Genomic DNA, 23901 nt, shown 5'->3' on the forward strand with positions numbered 1-23901 from the left:
TGCATTTCTTGGAGACCTACCTATAATAACCTTAAGTATAAGTGCTAATCTTAATCCTAATCCTGTAACCTTAAAACATCTTGAAATGTAATGGTCTCGTCGCCATAAGGAAAACCAGTCCTTTCAGATCGACCGTGTAAATAGATTTAGGACCCACCCCCATTTATACACGCACACACATATACACACACACACGCACACACACAGTCAACCTGTGGAAGTAGAGGAGTATGGGGAACCCGCAGGTTTTCCATGTCAGCCCATGACTATAACCTCTCTAACCACAAAGTTCAATTAGCTTCAACATGTGGAGTTCACTCCTGAATAATTCAATCAGAAACTACACACAGTTGCATCATGAGAAAAACCTATAGAATCCCAACACCGGTCACCATGTTAGATCACATAAATTGTGTGTTGAGTTTTTAGTGTTGACAATGGTGCACAATCAGCTGTATGGTTTGTTTAGGGGTTTAGATCCACTTGTGTAACGAGCTCAGAGAATAAAAACAAGGGTTTTAATTTAGGCTCAAGTAGCAGAGCAGAGTGTGTTGAAAGTGGAGCGGACTCACAGCGGCCGCAGCTCCGGGTAAATATGGCGGGTCCACCGTGAGAATGGGTTTGAAAATAACCAACCCAAATCCAGCGTCATTCATTTGTTTTTAAACAAATAGTGGAATATAATCGTTAACCCACTTCCTTAACATGATTTACCCGTCGTGCTTTGCTCGCAGGCGCTGCCGTCCGGACGCGCAGAGCCCGATAGGGGGGGGCGGAGAGTCGAGGCTGCTGCAGCCGACAGGAAGCTGCTTTTCACCGGCAGGCAGGAGGAGGAACAGCCGCCCCTGTGCGCCGAGGAAACACCGGCTCTGTCGCCATTTAGGCGGCCTGGAAAATACAATAATGGCTGAAATATAAAAATACAATTTGAATATTTTGTAGCAGACATGGTTATTTAATGAAACAAAAATAATTAAGGTTGTAGAGACACAATTAAATATTTGTATTCTATAAATAAACACTCAACACGATTGACTGAAAAATTTCCGTGTGAATAATAACAATAATTGTTTTTATTATGATTATTTATTTTTAATTAAAAAATAATATTTGGATTACAATGAGATTAGGGTTTTTCAATTGGTATGTTTTTTTTATAGTTAATATTTATAATATTTATTTTCAAATATCTGTTCAATATTTTAAACCCAGCTCTCACGTGTTGTATGTTTAACAGCAGATTAGCCTGTTGTTGTATGAGAATATTAAACTGTGTAAACTTTAATATATTTGAATGTGCAGCCGCACAGTTGAAAAGGTGAACACATTATGAGTCTGCCTGATATTTGCCTTTAATATCCCTCCGCCACAGGTTGGGCCCCGTCGTGTTGTAACAGTGACAGCAGGCTTAAAGGAGTGAAAATGAAGGAATGAGAGAAAGAAAGAAAGATTTAATGAGGAGGCCACATGCACATATACACACACACACACACACACACACACACACACACACACACACACACACACACACACACACCACTATTTACCATTTTATCCTAAGATGGTTTTCACATGTATGTGTGTGCGTGTATATATGTATTTACCATGATAAAATACCATGATTTATATACCACTAATACATCTGTCACTTATAGGCCAGCCTGCATGGCGCGCGCCCCGGGTCATCATCATCATCACCATCATAGGAGGTGCGTGTGGTGATGGTGCGCGCTCCCGTAGGAGGTGAATGTGAGCAACATGCAAATCTCCGTATATGTCTGTGTCACAAGGGAGATACCCCCCCCCCCCTTCACCCTCCTCTATTCTACACATACCCCCCCACCCCCCTCTCTCTCTCCTAAGAAGTGAACAAAGAAAGGAGGGAGAGAGAGAGAGAGAGACACCACACCACTGCCACCCAGCGGCCGCGGAAGCGCGCGCGTGAACGTTGCGCGCGTACTCTTTGTTACAGCCCTGACCCCAGTGATTTTCCATCAGCGGCTTATTAACAATAATAACAATTATATCAATAACAGAAGAAACCTTCCGCGCGTTGTATTTCCTGCTTCGCCACGTTTCGCCTCCCTCATGCAGCTGCATCGATGCACCGCCGCTTCGCGCAGGGCTCCATGCAGCCATGCGCCCTGCTGAAGTGTCCTTGAGCAAGACACTGACCCCCCGCTGACCTTTAGGGACGATGAGGAGGGGGATTCGTCCTCCTCATATCGTCATCGTGAGGAAGATGCAGCCGCTCTTCTTCCTCATTTCTCCTCTTCCTCTTTTCAGTAGTTTTTCTCAACGGCTACAAATGATCCAACAAAGGACAATAATTTAATTAGCTCTATATATAACGCGGTTAATGAGCTGCTATAACCGCGAGACGTTAATTACAGATTATATAAAGTCCTCGTGCGTAATCCTGCAGGGCAACCTCTCGTTTCTCGTGCACGCGCCTGTGAGTGGGATTATTAATCAATCGTGATTTACATTTTAATTCAGACTGCGCTAATCTGCGGATATACAAGGAGCTCCATATATATTCCCATTTATTCAGATATTTATTTGTTTGTTTAATTTATTTTAATTCCATCATGGATGTGTGATTTCTGCATGAAGAGCAATTTTAGAATATAAAACACACACACACACACAACACACACACACACACACACAACAGATATATGTGTCAGGGAACATGACGAATAGTGTGTAACTTACAAAAATAAATAATTTTAAAGGTTTTTTAAAATCAACAGAAAGTGAATTAGAGGAGAGGAAGCGGATGGTTTTTCTCCTCAACAGGGGGCAGAATCACTCTGCAAAGAAAAATCTGATTCTTTCTTTCCTTCCATCACGTGTGCACATACACACACACACACACACACAAACACACACACACACACACACACACACACACACACACACACACACACACACACACACACACACACACACACACACACACTCCTTGTCCGCTGCGGATCTGTTGTTTTCCTCTGCAAGCAATTTTCACCTCCCTCCCGCAGCTGCCTCAGAAATTACCTTTAAACAGCCTCGCACAGATCCGGGGTCAGCGTGTGCGTGTTTGTTTAACAAATACAAACCGAAAGTCTGTGTGTAGATTAGTTCCGGTTTAGTTTATCATCTATTTTAGCGCATTAGAAACGTGCTCAGACGGTTCCACACAACTCGTCCTTCTTTCCTCTCGGGAGCTGAAATGAAGTTGCCGTAATCGGAGGTTACTGTTAGTAATTAGTGTTCGGTTTCTGAGCACAATGAGCAGATATGAATCACGGTGAATGGAGTCATTTCGGGCTCTTGGGGGCCTCATTGTTACAGAGGGGTCCTGACCCCGCAGCCTCGGCTGCTTGGGAGTTGCGGTTTCACGCATTTCCATGATTAATTAAAGATTAATTAAAATACAATCTGCATGTTCGGAGCTCTAAATGCTGGAAGTAAAACACGACAGGACCAATGGAGACGGTGGGAAACATTGTTGCCAAGTTGCTTTTATTTTATTTTTAAACTCGTATTCACAAACGGTTCAATGATGTCAGGTGTGAATCAGATTTTCCACATTATTTGTAGACTGAGGCACGTCTCTCATGCTCCACTGACAACCAACACAACTTTGTGGGGAGATCTAGAGGTTCATGGCCATACATTCATTTTACAAGCCACATAATCCAAAATGGGTTTATTCTGTTGGATTGCAGGCTTATATATGAAGACACACTCTGATCTGTGAACACGAATCTTCATTTACTGCCTTGAGTCACCCAGGTTGGCCGCATGTTGAATATTGGACCTACTGCACTTTACTTCACATATTCTGCCTGCAGAGATTATTAAGTATGTAAGGTTCTTATTGAGTTTATGGTAACATTCATATGATCAGCAAACTGAAGGTTACAGTTTATTTGTATGATAAACTTCCATTCACCTGTAAACACCAGTTATGGCATTTCCAAATAAAGTGTAGGAGAAAGTCTGATTTTAACAGAAATTGCGTTTTGTCCTGCTGGGTCTCGACACAAGCAGGCAAATGAAGAAATCCTTAACTTCCACTTCACAAAATCCGCTAAATGAATTCTCACGTTGTTTCTAAACCACAGCACGTAAAGCACAGATGTGCAATAGAGCAGCTGTGTTGAACTTTCTTCCATTTCGCAAAGAGACGCAGGACATCATTGGGAATCATTAGAGTTTATAGACCTGGAGTAAATAGTTTGTCCTCACATTTGGTTAAGAAGTAACTTCCGTCTCTCTCTGTAGTGATGTATGTAGGGACTTCAGTTTAGATCCTGTTGGTGCATCTTGACTGACAAACGGTCAAAGATAGAGGATAGTTTAATACGCTGGAACGCATTTTCCGTTTAACACGGTAATGACTCATTCAATTCTGAGGTGCAGGTACATGTTCAATCCCTCCGCACTGAAATTAACGGGATTTCATCACCTAAATAAGAAGAAAAAAAACACCACTAAGCTCAAATACTTGACAAAGTCGCCCGTTAAAATGTATTTTATTATTATTTGGGGGATTAATTCAAATATCATGCACAACCCTGCAAGGGACATGTCATTTGTTTTTGGCCTCATTGCAATAAATCGGACATCTTTGCTTTCACAGCCGCTTTAAACAAATACAGTGAAACAAAGACCACTGCAGACACGTCTGTCTCACATGGTGTTTTAAAAAATGTGATCACTAGCAATTTATCAGGTATCATGTTACCGCAGGTCTTCTTAAAGGGGATACTGCAGTTTGTCTCTGTTGGTGCGTAACACACAAAATTACACTTCGGGTGAGGATTGGAAGAGAGGAAAAATAGATAAGATATGAAGAAGAATATAATTTTACTCCCAAAAATATCCACATAGAGCAGAAGTTGCATTTTTGTTGTCTCATGTGATCCTTGTCAATAGGCTTCAATCACTATAGCATTTTTTTCTTTAGGTCTCAAAGTATAAAGGTTAAAGGTTATTACATCGAACTGGACTGGATGCATGCGTCAGAGCTCTGGTTTGGGATTCACACCTTTCAAGTTATCATACTGACTGAGATTAACATGAACATTTGTCCAAATAATTCAACTTTAAAAAAGTCAGAGATTTATTGCTTTGAAGCCACATCTGTTCTCTTAAAGGTGTTTAAAGGAAGGAAAGAGAAAGTAACAGTGGCAAAGTTGGTGCAAGATCACCATAATTAATCCAATCAGACAGAGAAAATATAAGCGTTGACGTTTAAATAATCGAGGAGTTAGTTTTGGTTAAGAAACGGAACAAATAAGGCACATATACAGGAAAGGGAAACGCCAAATGACGCACAGAGTGCTGTGCGTTTTACGGGTTCCCCTAAAGTGAGCGATACTTTTATTTTCAAGGGGTAATATAAAGTTACAATAAAGAGGCTGCACGTCATACATTATAAACTAATGTATTATATTGTATTAGGAAGACTGCAGAGCCATTGGGAGACATAGTGTTACGAAGTTAGAAATCCGGTTTCTGACGCACATTTACGCAGAAAAAAAGATGAAGTAACAAGATGGAAACTAAAAACAGAGTTTCTGGTGTTGTTGGTTGGATGCACGTCGCGGTAACAGAGACAGTATCTCGGAGAGAAAAGCTCCATTGAGGTGTGGAGGTGCGTAAATGTGTTTCACAAGCAGACGTGGAGCAGAGATGGACTTTGGACAAAGTGCGGAGTCAGAGGTCAGTGTGATATCTGCAGCGTGTGTGTGTGTGTGTGTGTGTGCGTGTGTGTGTGTGTGTGTGTGTGTGTGTGTGTGTGTGTGTGTGGCCGCGCAGGGGGTCGCAGTGTGTGGATAATAAACGACAGGATCTCACAGAGGGAGGGGTTAAATGATGCAGCATAAAAAAATAATCAGTCAACATTTGTGAAGATATAAAGTGTGCTAAACCCCTTCGTTGCTGGTGGCTGTTGATAACAAACTTACTGTCGAATTATACATCCATGCAAATGAGAATAAATAACAGAAAAAGGAAACATCTTTGAGACAATTTTCTGCCCCAGATGTGGCTTCACTGTTTTGCTAAAAGGTGCCCTTTCATTTTTTTCTATGGAGGAACACTGAGGCCAAATGAAAATCCCTTGACCTGAAGTGTTACACACTGAACAGCAGTTTGCACTAAAGCACATATAGTGAACATGTACTTACAGAATAGATCCAGAGATAATAATGCAATTATGATTTTTCATCCAAATATGAATTTTCTGTCTCTTTAGAGTTAATTTGTCTGAGTGCTTTTTAACTCAGGCTCAAGTGAAACAAAGCTAAGTGCTTTTTAAAAATTAGAGGTGATCTACTCTGGTCGCTAACACTCGGGGCCTCAAGACTGGAGGTGCTGGGTGTTCATTAAATTGAAAAACAAGAATTATCCTGATGTAGAAACTCTCAAACTCATAAGTTAAGTGTTATATGATGCAGTGAACACTATTTTGTCGTCAACAAAACTGCACAGACAAAGGGTTTGACTGCAAAAATGTGTGAACAGTTTCAGTCTCACTGGTTTCACAAGCAGCTGAGACTTAAATCAGCCTGAAAAGTTGAGTTTAAGTGTTGCTGGTCTCAACAGGCTCTGCGGGGAAAAAAAAACTTTGTTGGCAACACTACAGACAATGAAACTGTAAAGGGCCGAGTGCTGCCTTCACTGTACACACAAGCAGCGTGTACGTTCGGCTGCTGCACATCCTTTGAAACCATTTTTACATCTGTTCGGATGAGTCTTTAACAGGAAACCACAATGAGACCCTTCACTTTAAACTCTGAAATGAAATCAGCGCCTGAAAAATAGACGTGATATGTCTGAGTGAAACTAACAAGTTACTATGTTCAACCAAATATACGAAACATGGTGGAAGGAGAGAGGCTGTCTTCTCTTTAGAGGAATTCACAGTTAATGTACAAAACACCATCTCTCCATCTGTTATTTCATCTCCTATTTGATCTGTCTGTGTGATACATTATGTTAACTTATTGATTTCCATAATTGTGTGATTACAGAACAATCATAAGCGGTGGTGTCAGGGAGGTACGCTGTTTTCATGCTGTGTTTGTGATGGGTTTTGCAGGCAGTGATTTTTTCTCTAATTTCTTATTAAATGTTGTTAGTTGAATTCACATAAACAAAGAGGAGCCTGCACACGCAACTCCGGGTCCGTGCCACAGAAAATGTAATTAAACAACGCTTTGCTCCGGAGTGGGATCTTCATCAGGTCCTTGCGTGGTTTAAAGAGAAATCACTCATATTTGAATTCACATCTGTGAATCTTTTCAACTATGTCAGTCAGCTTCTTTAGTCTTTTTTGGCACACCAGGAATCTGTCCTCTTTTTCCACATTTATGTGCCTCAAATGTGAATTTTCATGTATGTGATGTCATTACACAAGCTCCAGCATGACAGTTGTCATGAAGAGGAAGATCTATAGTCTTTGGAGTCATTAATACATTTTTCATTAGAATTCATCCTGTAGCCTGGAGCTTGTGCTTGTTTGTTGTATCTTAAGTATGTTGCTAGACATATGTAGGCATGTGCATTTTAAATTCCAGCTCCCTAAGTTCCTCTGCTCGATCTCTCACCCGAGAATGTCCTGCTTGAGTTCACATGTGAGATCTGATTTAATCTCTGTTTAAAAAGTAGTCTCTGACGTGCAGGCCCCTAAAAAATCTTGCTCATCCAGATCATATTCTTTCTTCAGCCCTGTCATTTCATGTCAATTACTGTGCTACTTATAACCTATTGTTTGAATCTATGATCAAGTGTCCCAGTTTGAAACTGGACTCACATGACATCCAACTTTTACCTCCTTTTCCAAATCATACCTCTAAACCAATGCAAACCTTGTGCTATTCATTTACATGGGGAATGGTGAGACTTTAGGTCAAGGTTCCAGCTCTGGAGGATGGAATTATCTGTAGACATGATTATTAATCTTTTTGTCTGCTAGCTTGTTGAAGACTCCCAAACAGATTAGGATTTCAGATGTGTCTTGTATCTCGATCTGCGACGAATATTTCTGTTTCAGTTTAATCTGCAGGTACACTGGGGTGAGGGGAAAATATCTAATTCTTTTAAAATCTAATATAGTACCTTTCATAACCGAGGCACATTATTTCAATGACCTATATTAGTTGTGTTGTGTCTTTGCCAAGGATTTTTCCAATTTCTCAATAAATGTCCATAACTGAATTCTGAAAACATGTGAGTCTTTTCATGTGTCCAGCTCATGTCCTAGTCTCATAACCTATTGTTTGAAGGGAACGGATTAAAGGGAATCATAAAGTGCCAATAACAGCCAGGGCACAGTATTATAATATTTGGCCCCTGAACCAACCCTTGAACCTCTGGTTGTTAAGGGTTTTTCTCATTCCTCTATGTATTTCTGAATTTGTAACAGAACCATTAAACGCAAAGGCACGTTATTTGAATGACCTGTGTTAATAGTGTTAGTGGGGGACACAACTGAAGCATGTAAGTGTTTGAATGGTGTGTTCACAAAGGGTTTTGTAGTCAAATTTTTCAGTAAATGTCCAATGTTGAATCCTCAAAACAAATGAAAATCTATTCATATATGTCCAGTCTCATTCCTTCATTTATTTTTGAATTAAATAAGTCATAATGGCATCGTTGACAGTCAAGGCACGTAATTTCAATATTGGCCCTGAACCCACTGTGTAACCACTGGTCATTAGTGGTGTGGTGTGGTTTGAGGGTTTAGTCAGTTTGCTTTGGTGCATGTGTGCATCGAGGGTAAAGGGGATCGAGGGTAAAGGGGATCGAGGGTAAAGGGGATCGAGGGTAAAGGGGATCGAGGGTAAAGGGGATCGAGGGTAAAGGGGGTCTCTGCACGCAGTCTGGATGCCGATCAGCACCTCCTCCTCCCCGGGTCTCCTCTCTGGCATCTCCCGGTGATTCCTCCACACTCTCCAGCCCCAGACTCTCCCTGCGCGTAACCGCCTCGGCTCCTCGGCTCAACCCTCCACATCAGCTGATCCGTCACGTGGTCTGCTGTCGTGTGGGTCTCGCTTGCAAAATGGAGTTGTCCGAGTCTGTGCAGAGAGGGCTGCGCTCCATCGCCGACCCGTCCTGCCTGGACCAGTCCGTGTTCCCGGTGCTGCTGGACGCCTCGTTCCGCAGCCTGCTGTCCGGGCACGGTGACCCGGGAGTCCTCGGTGAGCTGCCGCCTCTCTGCTCTCCTCTCCCCGCCGCCGCCGCTTTGTCTCCGCCGCTGCTTCCGGTTTGCCTCCGTGCAGACGTGTAGAGGAGCTCCTCTGCAAGCTGCTCTCGGTGGATTTCTCTCTCCTGCGAGTTTCTCTCCCCTGTATTTTTAGTGCGATCTGCAAACTCGGCGCTGATCTCTGCGCTATAGCGACCTTAGCTCGTGTATACGCTAAGGTCCCCCCCCTGCATGTTTAACACTCAGCAGCGACCACTCGGGATCCCCTTTGTCATTAAAACTGCCATCAAGTCCCCTCAGCATGTTAGAAAAGACCATGTTAGTCATTTTAAATTCACCATTAAAATGTGAATAATGGATACACACCCGATTGGGCGCTTTAATCGCCCTTTTAGCAGGTCCTTGAACGCACCAGCGCTCTGTGTATGGCTGCTGGTGATCTGCTTTGAATGTGAGCAGTAAATATAACGTGAATTATGCAAAATGACAGGAAGGAGCACTTCTAGTGCTCATGCAACAGGGAGGACAACGCTCAGATAGAAGCTCCACATTGTACTCCAGCTGTTTGCTCTGCACCAGCAACTTCTGCAGCATCACGGTTCAATTCGTGTGCAGCAACAATAAAGGAATCTGTCCAGCAGAAAACAGCAGAATAATTTAGAAAGTGAAATGTCCACTATGCAAACAAACAAAGAACACCCCCCTACCGCTGCAGCTGAGGGGCCCATTCACATGCAAATCGTCATTGATTTCCATTCTGCACGTCAATCTGGGGGAACCCAAGTATGGATCGCAAGTAGAAAAGAAAAAAAACTATAGTGCCCAATCATTTCTACCAGGAGACAGGCGGGTTGTTGTGTATCTGCGTGATCCAGCCTCACACCGAGTCCCCTGTGCGCAGATCAGCCCGAGCTGCAGCACATCGACCGGGTCCTGCTGAAGCAGAGCCACGCTGCAGCCGCCACCTTCATCCTGGAGGCGACCAGACACAACGCAGACAGGTCCACGATCAGGTAGGAGACGGTCCGACGTGCACGTTGCCTTATTATTATGATTATTATTACTATTATTAACCCCACCCCGCATTGGTGACTCCCCAATAACAGGCTCATTAGTCATTAGTTGTCATGTAACGTGATGGCTGTGAAATCTGTGCTCACATCATGTGTATGTGACAGGAAATATGTCTGTTTGCACGTGGCTGATCCTATTACACGTATATTACACATTAATGTCATCTGCTAATTGCATCTCCCATGGGAGCGTGAACCCAGCTGAAGATTTCTGCAGGACATTGATGAAATGGATAAAAACTGTGGCTGCATTTAAAATATAAACTGGAGGTCACAGTGCTGAGATGAGTTCCATGCTGTGGTGCTATTGTGTGGCCTGTATGTTCCACATGGGATGTCCTGACAACAGCAACGTTATCACAGAAAAGACCGTGGGTCTAATAGAGTCAGTTTGGGAGAATGAATGTTATAAACTTTTAAAATAGCTTTGAGGCAATGTTTTCTGAGTGACTGATGAAACAGCAATGGTTGCAAATGCCTTCAAATAAGTTTGTAATAATTGCCCAATTCAGTTAACATTTTGCTTTTTGTGTATAATGTATAATTAGAAAGGAGGAGAGTGAGTTATCATGGGCGTTTAGAATGAGGAGGATAAACCCTCAGGTGCTGGTACATGTGTGTGGTCACCAAACAAACAGGCATCCAAATACAGCTTCAGAATTCCTGTTTCTGACTCTTCTTTTTTTTTTTACTCCATTAAAACCCCCATGTGCTTTGAGGTTGCTGTGAATTTTTCCACATATTTAATAACATTTGATGTGTGACTGCAAACAATGTAGACAACAGTTTCCCCACTACATAGGAATTAGGCACTTTTTTGGAAAGGAAAAATGCATGTTTTAAAGCCAGCTATTTTTGTGTATTCGTCCAAGTGTATCATATATTGAGTTGTTTATTTGAATATAACTTTTGCTAAATAAAATGTTTTCCTCTCACAGTTCCTGCCTTGAAGAACTCAACTTCAGTGCAGAGAGAATAGAGATATTCTATAACACCTATCAGGTATATTTCAAACAATGTTGCACTTGTTAAATCAATTTTTTTCCATGTGCACAGACCACTGATGCTTGTTTTGTTTTACAGACACATAAAAAAGAGCTGGGACGTCTATTAGCAAGGTAAGGCTGAACAATGCTTGGAGCTGTCAGTGGGAAAGAGATTAGTGGAGCTGATGTTGTTTTTAAGCTGAAAAGGTCTTTTTACGCACAATGATCATGTCCTCAGGATGACACTGGAGGACGAGAGATGCTTCAAAGCTAAAGTTCGATATTGCAAAAAGTCTAAACTGCAGGAGTTTTCGTCTTCATGCTTTGTTGGTGATTGTAAACTGGAGGCGGACGTGTATACACGTTGTATTGGGCTTTACGAATTAAGAAAGCGAAGGGTCAACATGAATAAATAACAGAAGTGGGTTTAGTGGAGTCGGGGAGAGGGTGGAGCAGCAGGCGGCTGAGCAGTTGCTCCAGTCCCGTATTAGAAACAGAGACCGGGGGGTTGGGGGGGTGCTCTCTGACTGTGCGTGTCAGGTCGAGGAGGGACAAGGAGCGGTGCGGTGTGAACGCTGCGTTATGACGCGCCGTAAACAGACGCTCTTTGTCAGAGAGCCCCGGTGTCGCCAGACTGAGTGAAAAACAGCTGCAGGAACGTGATCGAATTATATACAAACAAAGAAAGCCTTTTGATCCGTCAGGGAAAAAATGTAAATCATACAGAAAACATTGGAGTTTAGGGTAAATAACGTGTTATGTTCTGGAGTTTTACAGTCCAATTCCTGCCTTTTCGTCATTCCTGTGGTCCAAAGTGCAGCATGTCAACACCGATGCCAGTTAATGAGGGGATATGAATACATGCACTTTTCCTGAATCCATGCTCACCTTTCTGTATAATCTCATGATCTATGTGTTGCAGCATAGGAAGGCGAGCACCTCACGTTAACGACGTCTCCTGGCGTTTGCAATACCACATAAAGGTACACGTCACATTCTGCCTTTTTTGGGGGGTTCATAACATGTCCCAAAAACCTGAGATTAAAATGTTCGGTCTTTCCACAGAACGCACAGGTCGATAAGGTCAACGAGCCTTCCTACTTGATCTCGCTGAACACTGAGGTAACACTACAAAACTCCCAGAGCCTTTACTTGCACCTTAAATGTTCCTGAACGCCTCATATATGCTTCTGTGCGTAAAAACAATAACGATCATGTTTCTTCCTCTCGTTAGAACGAAGGACCCTCTGAAGATTTAAACTTCACATGCACGATGGAGCAGCTACAGGTAGAAGATATGATTGTGCAGGTTTTTTAATTTGCTTGTTGGCTCTTCTTTTCCCGAGTTAGATTTTCTGTCACAGACGCTCTGTCCTGCAGAAAACCAGCAGAAATCCGGAAGAAGGGAAACTTAATCAACTGCTTGTTGTTTTTTGTCACACGTCTTGGATTTGTCTCATTGAATCTGTGAGCTCAGCATAATAAAATGTTCTGCCACATCACAACAGTGCAGCTGTTTGGATTTGGTCGCGTTGCTGCAGCCATATCAATACACAACAAGCTGTAATTTCCAGAAACTGACTATGATGCATTAAGTGGATCCATTATGTATTTTATTAAAATTTTGCCTTTATGAAAAGACATCGTTCACTTTATTAGAAGCTCTTTATTTTCTGGTGCTGTGATGTGACGGTTGACCTGGATTTAAATAACGTGAGCTGGTGCATTCACGCTGTCTAGACATGCATCTATAATTATCTCACAGCTATTTCTGTTAAAGTCTGATTCAAAGTGACTAAGGCTCATTTGTTTTTATTTTACTTTATTTCCAATAATATTTCAGATTATTTCCTCAAGGTTTTTGAACCCGTTGATGATATCGAGTGGTCACTTGTTTGCAGGATTTGGTGGGGAAGTTGAAAGACGCCGCTAAGAGTGTGGAGAAAGCCAGTCAGATGTGATGCCGGTGTCCGGTGTCCGTCGCCCCCCCACTCCACGGAACGCAGGACCTCACCGGTCTCCATCATGTCCCTCTCCCCTGCTTTACTTCCTTTTTCACCTGAGACCGACAATGACTCGACAGATATTTCACATTTGTGTTTCTATTAAAAACCTCGAGAAATAAAATCCACCTTGTGCCTTACTTGTCTTTTTTTTTAAATATCCAAATAAACTCCACTTGATGTCACTTGTTTGTCAGGGAGACGTGAGACCTTTTTGTTTGAACTTGGATCCATTAAAGTTGGCCGACATGTGTTTTGTCAGCACTTACCACCCTGAAAAGGATTTTTGTCATAGTTGCGTGACAGCCGTGTATTTTGTTTCCTGCAGCATTTGTTGCAACAAGAGGCTCAAGTCCAGCTTTTTTTTCCGGAGGACTCTCAGGCTGGTGGGAGTTTAAACAGAGATCTGGGACTTCTGAGGATTCAGTTGCTTTATTAAAAATATATCCTATACATTTTTTAAGCTCTTTCTTCCTGCGTCCACCTAAGCAGAAAGTTTGGAGGCTCCACAGCGGCTCGGATTCCATAAACATCCGAGATGCCTTCGTTTTCTGCGGCGCTGACTCAAACATAAGGGCTTCGATTCATCAAGTGGAAGTGGTGTCGCATATTTTTCCCCTCCTTGTTCTTGCAGATGTCAGCACAGCCTGTGACAAAGGTCTGACTCCAGAGCTATTTGTCACATGGACGCATTTTAAAACAAGTGTGAGAATAAAAGCAAAACAAAAACAAAGATCAGCAGAGATTTGCTGAAGCAGCAGCTCCAGCAGAGTTCTTTCTGCTCTTTTTATTTTTAACATCACAGGGTCCAGGGAACACCATCCGTAGTCTCGTCCACTTTCCACTCGCCACTAATCACAGAGCTATATTTGGGCTAAAGAAGGAGGCGCATTAGTGTTGCGGATTGTGGCTTTTCGTGATGAAAAGTGTAACAAAGTGCAGCAGCTTGTGGCTTATTTTAAATCATGCGTCATGCGTTAAAGAAAAGACCAGAATACACCGAGAGTGGCCGAGGAAAAATTCGGCGCCCGGTGCCACAGCAGCTCAAATTACACACAAAGTGCTGCTGGGCATGAATGCCTAGAAAAACCAACCCGTGTGCACATGTGTGTGTTTTGTATGTTCGTCCACATCATGCGTAGCAGATCGGGAGCCACACCGTACACCGACAATAATTCCCAGGCACCCTTAAGCAACGGGACCACGTGACCAAAGCGGGGCGGTCGAACTACAAGCCATTTTGGGGACGGTGTCAGTTTCCACTGCGCACACACACTCACACACACTCACACACACACATATACACTACTGCATTTCGCTGGGGGTGAAGCCGAATGTTTTGGAGGCAAAGTTGTCGGTGCAGAACCGGGATCCACGCCGAGCCGGAGCCGGGGGATCGAGCTCTCTGACGCCGCCACAAGCAGCGACGAGCCGGGGAGTTTCATCTGAAATGCGCTGAGCTCCGCGGTGAGCCCTCCGCCACTGACAGCGTCTGCAGCCTGCTTCAAGATGGCGGCTCGGCTCCTATTCATTTGCTGCTGATCGCCTCCCCAACTTTCATTGTCTGCTCGCCCGGAGAACCGCCGATCCCCAGCCCAGCCTCCAGGTACGTGTCCCCCTGTATCTCCTCCGACTACCGGCGGCACCAGGCGAGGTGACCGGTCGGTGCTTTTGTGTTTTTTCCACGCCGCCGTTCCAGCGGTGGATGTGGAGCTTTCCGCGGCGGCTGCAGCGATCACCGACGTGGAGCTCACTGTGTGTGTGTGTGTGTGTGTGCCACTTTTTTTCCTCGTCTCTTTTGCAAAAGATGTTCCGTGCTCGGGCTCAGAAGCCGATAAAGACCCTCTCGTCCCCCCGGTAGCACCACCCAACCCCCGGGAACCCGTCTGTATGAGTTGGGGCCGGTGGGTTTTTGCCTTCCGTGGTTTGGATTTAGGTAAAGACGGAGATCTCGGGCGAACCAGCCAGGGTTGGCTCGTATGTGGACGGCAGCAAGTGCTCCGATCGGTCCTCCTGCGCCCGGGTGTCCAAGCAGCGGCTCCATGTTATAGAGTCGGGATGTCTGGGGGGTTATGAACAGGGTGGCGTGGTGGGTTTGGGCTCATGTGGCCAAATGTTGGATTTATTAACTTAACTTGGATGGCTCCCACCGACGAGCCGAGGAGGCGAGCCATGGCTGTTGTGCATAAATGTGTCATGGCTGCTTCTGTAGGGAAACACTGGATCGCTCTCACACCCTCACTGGGGATGTATGTGTCTTGGTGTGAGAGGAGGTGGATCAGGGTGGAAGGTTGGGTTTTTGATAAATTAAAAAAAATGCATGCAGCCCATCGAGGGCATGGACGAGTCGCCGGGTGAGGGTTGTGTCTCACGAAGCAGCCAAAGCCTCGGTAACTTCACTTAAATCCACACTAGCTGTGTTCTTATACAGACATTAAAGCTTAATGTGGATTTCCATATTTTCACCTTGCACGTCGTTGCATTGCGTGTGGATTTGGTGACACACACACACACGCACACGGACATGAACCATTTCTTTGCCCTCGCAGTGGGTGAAAAATATCCTTTAGCTGTGGTGGACCCTTGATGGTTTAAAATAATGTTGTTCATTCCCATGTGTGTTTGCAGGTTGATAGTCTCGCATGTCTTTGGATCGTGTGGCTCCAAACACCCAGAGCAGGAGTTCATCCCTTTCTGTTTCCATATACACACAAGTCTCAGTCATGTGCTCGATCAGCTTATTTAATTCCTAAAATTCTCTGACAGCGGTGTGTTGCTTTTGGGGGTCTTGGGTTTTTTATTTTTTTTTGGGACCATGCATTGCAGCTTTTAATTGGGTCATTTCCAGCTGCTGTTGATTTAAGAGTAAGGGGAACCTTTACAAGAGGAACTGGTCTCAAACGAGGAGGGCAGGACTTTTGGGTCACTGCAAGAGCCGAGAGAAATCTCTCAATTTGCTGCTTTATGGGGAGAATTAAAGGCTCAGTAGCCTGGCTGCTCTCAATGAATAATAATCTCTATAACATAGCATATAATTCAACTTTATGTGTCCGTCTAAAATATATGTGGGTGATGTACATGCGTGCAGGCAGCCTTTCTATGCTCAAAAGTGATTTCATACTGGACATGTGTTTACTGTACCCTTTGTTGGCAGCATGAATGAACTTCTCTACGTGTGGATTTATGGAGTTCTTGACGGGAAGTGTTAGAAAGTGAGCGTGCAGCTCCCTGCGGACAGAAGGAGAGCAGTTGTCCAAACACCAGTCGATCGATTCATTGCGCAACAGGCTCCCCCGTATACATGTAGACATGACCATCATTATCCATGTGTGACGCGTCCTTTGAACGGAGTCCCTGTCCAGAAGAAACTTGTTCACGGCGGCAGAATAGCGTGCAGAGGTCGGGCTGCAGCAGTGAACCCGGCCGGGGCTCGGTGCTCGGCTGCGGGATCGAGCCAGCTCTCTTGCCCTGGCTGTCATCCAAAGGCGGCTACATTCTCAAGTCCTGTCCATGGGCAACACTTTTCCATGGCTGCTGTTTTTTTTTTCTTTCTACACCAATGTGAGGAGCACAGCTTTTATTATTACGCACCGGATTATTGTTCCTCCAACATTCTGCGATACATACGCGACATGGATCATATAATTCAAAAGAGAGTGGAAAAACGCTGCTGACTTTATTTTCAGGGTTTGAGTCCTTGTAGCGCAGCGGCAGCAGCTTTATAGCGTCAAAGTGTCCAATCGGAGTAAAGTAAACACGGTGCTGGTGATCCGTGAGGATTCTGTGCGGGACTTTAGTCGAGAAGGACACAGAATGAATAAGTCCGCTGTGGTCCAGTGTGCACTTGGAGTTCGGTGCATGTGTCGCTGCTGTCTGGCCATGTTGCTGCCGCTCGGCGCTGGTTAACCCGCCATGAAGAACCCGAGGATAAAGCCCAGATTCTCCTCGGGCTCGGACCCTCAAAGATCCACGAAGCTCAAACTCATCGGTATATTCCGGCTTTATTTGCCGACCCGCTCTCTATCGAAGGAAACCCCGCAGCCTGTCGAACATCGGTTCAACACGGGCTTATTTTTTTTCCTCCACAAAATGGCAGCCGTGCAGTGTGCAGCCCCGGCAGTCCAGCGGCTGTGTGTGCCGGGCGCGGAGGGTCGGTCGGGGGGGAACCTGCGCTCCCTCTCCGGCTCTATCGGTCCCTGCGAGCCGTGCCCTGGGGTTTTTTTTTTTTTGAGGGTGTGTGTGTGTGATATCCTGCACGGTTCTGGTCACTGGCCACCAGCCATGTGGGCTAGGAAGCAACGGGAGTTGCCATAGAAACGCTCAGGTTTTCCCCCCCTACCACGTATAGCCGGTGTGTGGCACACCTGACGCTGGGGAGCTGGTGTCTCCACATCCCCCCCCACTCAGCCCTGTGCGCATATTGTCCCTAAAAAAAAATGCTAATTTCGGCCAAGCGATTGATTTATAAAATCTATGTAGTTGGATCAGAGTGAGATGAAACCCTCTCTTCCCGTCTCTCCTCCTCCTGGAAGCCCTTTGGATCCACGTCGGTTTCAGGCACATTTTCAGACGGCTCCGTGTGTCCAGACGCTGCAGAGATCGATGGAGTCGATCTCTGCAGCCGATTGATTTATGATTATTCCCTGCGCCTCGGTCAGGTGACTGCGGCGCCGCTGCCTATCAATCTGCCAGCGAGCACCTTCCCCTTTGCTTATTATCGGATTAGCATAAAAGATGATGTTGCTTTAACACAGTCAAACAAACAGCGGCTCCCTCTCTTTCTCCTCCAAATGGCGACAGAAACCCGCAGCCCTCTGATGGCTCCTCCTGTCATGCACGCATTGTTTTTGACTTGTTTGCTGTGTGTGTGTTTCCATGCAGGATTGTCGCTCCTTTCCCTCAACATGCATCGAACGACCAGGATAAAGATCACCGAGCTCAACCCTCACCTCATGTGCGTCCTGTGTGGAGGATATTTCATAGACGCAACCACCATCATCGAATGTCTTCACTCATGTAAGAAACCCCATTTCCCATGTGAAAACCACGTTTCCTCTGAATTTCCTGGCACACAGTCTGAGCGGCAGAAAGTTGTTAAAGGAATAATTCTTACATGTTTCTGTGCACATACACTTTTATTCATTTTTACCCCCTCAGCAACAAGCTCTTAATCCATATTTACCAGTACCCAGGATGTCCAAAATATATTCTGACACGACATTGTTTTTTTGGCTCTTTCTATGATTTTCAGTTTGCAAGATGTGCATCGTGCGCTACCTGGAGACCAGCAAATACTGTCCCATCTGTGATGTACAAGTGCATAAAACCAAGCCTCTGCTAAACATCAGGTGAGAACCATGCTTATTGCATTTTCTGCTATTCTCATTTCCTCCCTTTTTTTTTTATTCTATTTTTTTTGTAGACAAAGGAGCCTAGTGTACAAAGTTTTTTTCTTTGTCTTTTTTGCTTCACAATGCGTTGACTTGATACACCATAAATGTTTTTTTAATTCCTCTCATATATATGAGGAATTTATTCTTTTCTGCTATTGTAAAATTAAGCAGCAGTGACGCTTCTTTGAAAGCTCTTTGTTTCCGCTTTCTTGCCCTTTGTGTCTTTCCCCTTTATTTTCTCGTTGGACAGCTGGAGCAGCCAGTAATTGGTTTAAGAATATAAAGACATAAGGAAGACTCATATTATATGTGAGCTTTTCCACTGCCTTTTAAAGCAGCTATATCTATTGAATATCAGTTTGCTGTAATGATATGGATTCAAATGTATTGGTCTTCTTAAATATCCAAAACTTAATTTGAATAGGAATAATCCATGTGTGTCAGTTCCTTATTTTCTCTTTTTGTTTTAACTGTAACTGCTGATGTGTTCAGTGTGTCAGCGACTTGACTAAAGTGTCTCTTCCCCTCTAGGTCTGATAAAACTCTGCAGGACATTGTGTACAAGCTGGTCCCAGGCCTCTTCAAAAGTAAGAGAGTGATTCTGAAACCTTCTCTGAGTCTCACATGTTGTGTCAACTTTCATTCTGACTCCGTGCTTGAATATATGCTCTAGGTTTAAACATTTTTTGGGGGGATTAGTCACTTTAACCACAAGGTTGCAAGGCAATGAAAGCAACTGCATTATCAAATTAAAGACATACAAATATCTATAATCCCAATCAATGTACACGCCATAATACTAAAATATGTTTGGATACAATGTGTTATTTTAAGGCTTTGGATGATTTCAATGTTTTTTTCAATTTGGTTTTCTTAAATTTGCTGTTTAAGTTACTTTTAGGACAGCTTCGATTTTGTGTTACACTCTAGATGGTTACAATAAAACCTGTCAAAGTAGGTCAGTCAAAACTCCCATGGTTTTATTGCTGATTGTCACATTTATAAAACACTATAAAGTTATACCCATTATATAAAAGTAACGTAAAAGTGAATTATGTAAAACGTAAATTATGTAAAAGTAACGTCACAGCAAATGTAGTCAGTTATTATGTCCCCTTGTCCTGTTGTGTTTCTGATTTTTGTTCAGATTAATGCTGCAAATCACACGGACAGAACAGAGCAAATTCTGGTGTATTTTCAGCCTCAAAATGATTTTCATGTGTAAACTGAAGGTGGACAGACTTGTAACGCCTCTGCTTTCTGAACGTCCTCAGGTGAAATGAAGAGGAGGAGAGACTTTTATGCCGACCACCCTGTCGACGGTGAGCATGAATTCCATTCGGTCACCACAGTGAAAGTGGGAAAGAGACATTTTGGGACTTAAGGGTGTTGTAAATAAATATGCATTAATTCACTTATTTGTGTTTTTCTGCAGCTTCGAACGGGTCAAACGAGGACCGTGGAGAGGTGGCAGACGAGGACAAGAGAATCATTACAGATGATGAGATCATCAGCCTCTCTATTGAGTTCTTTGACCAGAGCAGGTAGGCTTCATTTTTCATTTACATGTACACACAAGCTTTTTTTCCCTTTACGGACTCGAAACATTTCATTTATCACAGAGCTTCTTTCTAAGGAATGTTCTCCCTAAACTAGATTTTGTGGTTAGTGAGTAAGGTCATTTGATCCAACAAGATTTTGTGTTAGACTGTTTTACACAAGATGTTAAAAAAAAAGTTATTGACTGTTTATTGACCCATTTCTTCATCAAAACACAGCAGATCCTGTCAAAGTCAAACTGTCCACAATGTATTATGATACATATTTTTCAATGATAAAAAAATGCGCTTTGTTAGTTTGTTGGGATATTTTCCCTATATACTAAGAGATTGTGTATAATAATAGATTATTAATTATTTTACTTTGTTTTATAATTGAATGAGTCTGCTCAGATACTGAGAGTGGTGTCAAGTGTAGTATATTTATATATTCAATCGTAGGGGACATAAGAAGTAAGCTTTAGAATGTGTTCAATTTAATTTCAAGGAGGAAAGAAGCGTAAATAAATCTATGTATTTTTCATTTATGGGGCTGATCTGTAGATAATGAAATGCCCAGTAAATTAGATTTTAGTTAAATACATGATTGTAATCAAAATTTCATTATTGCATTTAAGTTTGGCATGGGCATATGAAAAATTTTAACAATAGAGACCTGACAAACAAACATTTTTCCCTTTTTAATTCTGTGCAGACTGGGAGTTGGCGTGGAGGACAAACAGCCAAAAGATCAGGTATTGCAACATTATTTTCTCTTGTTTCACATCCTTTAAAAAAAAAAGAAATACCCTGTGAGATCCTTATCATTCAGCAACTAATGTGTATTTAGAAGACAGAGTTAAAATCAAGCTATATGCTGTTTTTGTATAGCAAATCATTTCCCTGATATTTTTTAAGGTGGACCAGCCTGTGTCCTCTGTGACAATTCAGTCAATTTATATTAATATACTTTGACACCAATGAGCAGTAATATGTCTAATTTGTGTAAATGTGTAGGTGGCTAACATAAGGTACCTGCAGTGTCCAGCAGCCATGACGGTCATGCACCTGAGGAAGTTCCTGCGCAGTAAAATGGACATCCCCAATACCTACCAGGTCTGTTCTCAGCTGTACTGACATTTTAAACTGTGGATTCAAACTATTTTAGGTGTAAATATTGACAATATCAATGTTGTTTTTTCTAATCTCGCTTTAATGCAGTTTTATTAGCTCTTTTGCTCTGTTAATAAGATTTTTTTCTCTCTCCTACTCTCTCCAGGTTGAAGTCATGTATGAAGACGAACCTCTGAAAGATTACTACACGTTAATGGATATAGCATATATCTATACTTGGAGAAGGGTGTGGCATATTTTTCCGACTTGATTTCAAATCCTTTAAATCTGGACTTCAGTTGATTTTATCCAAACTGCTGCTGAGCCACAAATCCATTCCTTTAATTTTAATGTATTCATGAGTCAAGTCATTTGTTCGTTGTCGGATCAGTCTTATATCCGTCCTCATCATATAGACATAGATATCCTGAAGTGTCTTATTTTATGATTCAAAATACAAGTGTTAATTGATTCCTCTAAAATAATTACTTTTCAATGTTTGTTTTTTTTTACTTCAAATTGGTAAACATTTATAACGAATACAGAAAGTGAAACATTCCAAGACCCCATGAAAACACAGTAAAAGTTGACACATTGCAAAATCATGAGCAAAAGTTTAAGGAAATGAATACAATAAAAACTTGTATTGCCCTGAGGATAAAAATGAGTCTGCACATGGAGCAACATCCAACATGCATAATGAGAAACTGGATTTATGTTGTTTTTAGATTGAAACTGTACATTTAATTTTATTGGCAGCAGTTTGGATAACGCACACAGTGTCTTTTTGTTAATTATGAGTTTCCACCTCTTGTGCGTAGTGTAACTCAAGTGTATGAACATGTAATACTTTGGCAAATTGTTATTCCTGGTGTCATTTCACGTTTTGTATTATTACTTCCACAGAATGGCCCGTTGCCTCTGAAGTACCGAGTCCGAGCCAACTGCAAGAAGATGAAGGTGAGCCATGTGCAGCAGGAAGGCCAGAACAGCGCGAGCAGATCCGGTCCAGAGAGCGACTCTGCCAGCGACAAAGCCGGAAGTCCCGCCGGGGCTCCGTCCACGTCCTCCTCGCTGCCGAGCCCCGGGACCCCCGCCCAGTCCCCGCAGCATCCGCAGCTCCCGCACGGCGCCAACAACGTCAACGGGACCCCTGCTGCTGCCACCACCACCACCACCACCGCCAGCGCCCCGCCTCCAACCCCCAGCCGCCCCTTCACCCAGTTCGGCAGCGGCGTCGCCACCACCAAACCCCGGAAGGTTTCCCTGAACGGCTCGTCGACCTCCTCCGGATGACGCGGGGCTCCGGACCGGACCCGCCAACGCCAGACCCCCGCTCAGCTGATACTGTTTCCATGCCAACGTAGTTCCATCATGTATCTCTCTCTCTCCATTGGTTGTTTGGAATAGGACCGTATCCTTTTAGTGGAATCACAGACATTTCAAAATAAAAGCAACGCGGAAGTTGGTTGGCTTGGGGAATTTTGATATGAAAGGAAATGTTTGCTGTTGAGGATTTAAAAAAAAAAAAAAAAAAGAAAGTTGGAAACGAGAAGACTATCCCCATCTTTTTTTTTTTTTTAAAGCTACATCTTTATTTTACAGAAGCGACTGAAGATAGACTTTTATATTTCCTTTTATGTCTTTTTTCAAATTCAACGTGTTTATCATGGATATTTCATGTGTGTTGGGATGTTGTTTTTTGAAGCCGTCTGTTTGAACATGCATGCTCATGAGAACACTTGTTTTCCAGGGAGAGAATTCCACGTGCTTACCCCACAAGTCTCCTTTGGAGGTTCTGTTTGTTTTTTCGAAGTATTTCCGGCATTGATCTAGTTATAAATGAAAAGAAACAACAGCGCTGTTGGCTTGATGGAAAAATTGCATATGGAGGAAAAGTGAAAAAAAATCTTAACTTTGCCTTTTACTGGAAGAAAAAGAAACTTCCTCGTAGCCGCAGTGGAGTCTGATTGTTTATTTATCCTCCACGTCATAAGCACGTTATAAGCAGTTTTAGATTGATCCACGTGTAAATAGAAACTAAATGCATATTTAATCAGCGATGTTATTCTCTTATCCCCCCTCTTTTATTCTGAAGGAATGACTTGGGCTACATCTCATGCTCAGTTGACGGATGTATTGATGTCTCCCGTGTTTTCCCGTATCTGTATCGCTCGATTGTATGGACAACTTATTGTATTGTTACTGTTGCACAGTATAAAACATCTAAATAAAAAAAAACATTTTACACTTACGGAAGAAGATATGCTCGGTGTGATCTCTGTGTGAGTGAGTAAAATGAATGGAGGAATAATGAGGAGGAGCAGAGGGGCGAGGCGCCATATGTCGGTGTGTGTCAGCAGTGATGATGAAGATGAAGATAACGGCGTAAAAGAGAAGGGGTACTGCCCGGGATCAAATTATCTTCACATTCATTTTAAAGAAGACTTTAGCTGAAAGTCTCGATTAAAATGATTCAAAAGATGTTAAAATCTCCCAATAGTGTAAACATTTGCTAATTGTGAAATATTTGAATTTAACGTAGTTGATTATTTTTTGGGATGCCTGAACCACTACACCACGTGGTTTA

General features: G+C 43.0%; 2 protein-coding genes across 2 annotated transcripts; both read left to right on the top strand.

Moving 5' to 3' along the window:
* The first annotated feature begins 8876 nt into the window (after positions 1-8876).
* On the top strand, positions 8877-13395 carry commd3 (COMM domain containing 3). Its single transcript, XM_061093747.1, has 8 exons — positions 8877-9200; positions 10107-10218; positions 11217-11280; positions 11362-11396; positions 12187-12247; positions 12330-12386; positions 12499-12552; positions 13166-13395. Exons 1-8 carry the CDS (start codon positions 9062-9064, stop codon positions 13223-13225), a joined length of 582 nt encoding a protein of 193 aa, XP_060949730.1. The 5' UTR covers positions 8877-9061; the 3' UTR covers positions 13226-13395.
* Positions 13396-14538: 1143 nt separating this feature from the next.
* On the top strand, positions 14539-23565 carry bmi1a (bmi1 polycomb ring finger oncogene 1a). The gene is made up of 10 exons (XM_061093746.1): positions 14539-14873; positions 18149-18283; positions 18519-18615; positions 19192-19247; positions 19935-19982; positions 20096-20204; positions 20914-20953; positions 21216-21314; positions 21478-21558; positions 22218-23565. Exons 2-10 carry the CDS (start codon positions 18172-18174, stop codon positions 22605-22607), a joined length of 1032 nt encoding a protein of 343 aa, XP_060949729.1. The 5' UTR covers positions 14539-14873; positions 18149-18171; the 3' UTR covers positions 22608-23565.
* The last annotated feature ends 336 nt before the right edge of the window (positions 23566-23901 follow it).

The sequence above is a fragment of the Limanda limanda genome, chromosome 20 (genome assembly GCF_963576545.1).
Source record: "Limanda limanda chromosome 20, fLimLim1.1, whole genome shotgun sequence".
NCBI classification, from domain to species: Eukaryota; Metazoa; Chordata; class Actinopteri; order Pleuronectiformes; family Pleuronectidae; genus Limanda; species Limanda limanda.

Bases quoted from the DNA above. Each gene is read 5' to 3' on its own strand.
- bmi1a (XM_061093746.1), top strand. From the start codon at position 18,172: ATGCATCGAACGACCAGGATAAAGATCACCGAGCTCAACCCTCACCTC. The intron at 19,248-19,934 runs GTAAGAGAGTGA...GAACGTCCTCAG, and splicing joins GGTCCCAGGCCTCTTCAAAA to GTGAAATGAAGAGGAGGAGA. The intron at 20,205-20,913 runs GTAGGCTTCATT...AATTCTGTGCAG, and splicing joins GAGTTCTTTGACCAGAGCAG to ACTGGGAGTTGGCGTGGAGG.
- commd3 (XM_061093747.1), top strand. From the start codon at position 9,062: ATGGAGTTGTCCGAGTCTGTGCAGAGAGGGCTGCGCTCCATCGCCGAC. The intron at 12,248-12,329 runs GTACACGTCACA...GTCTTTCCACAG, and splicing joins GTTTGCAATACCACATAAAG to AACGCACAGGTCGATAAGGT. The intron at 12,387-12,498 runs GTAACACTACAA...TCCTCTCGTTAG, and splicing joins TGATCTCGCTGAACACTGAG to AACGAAGGACCCTCTGAAGA.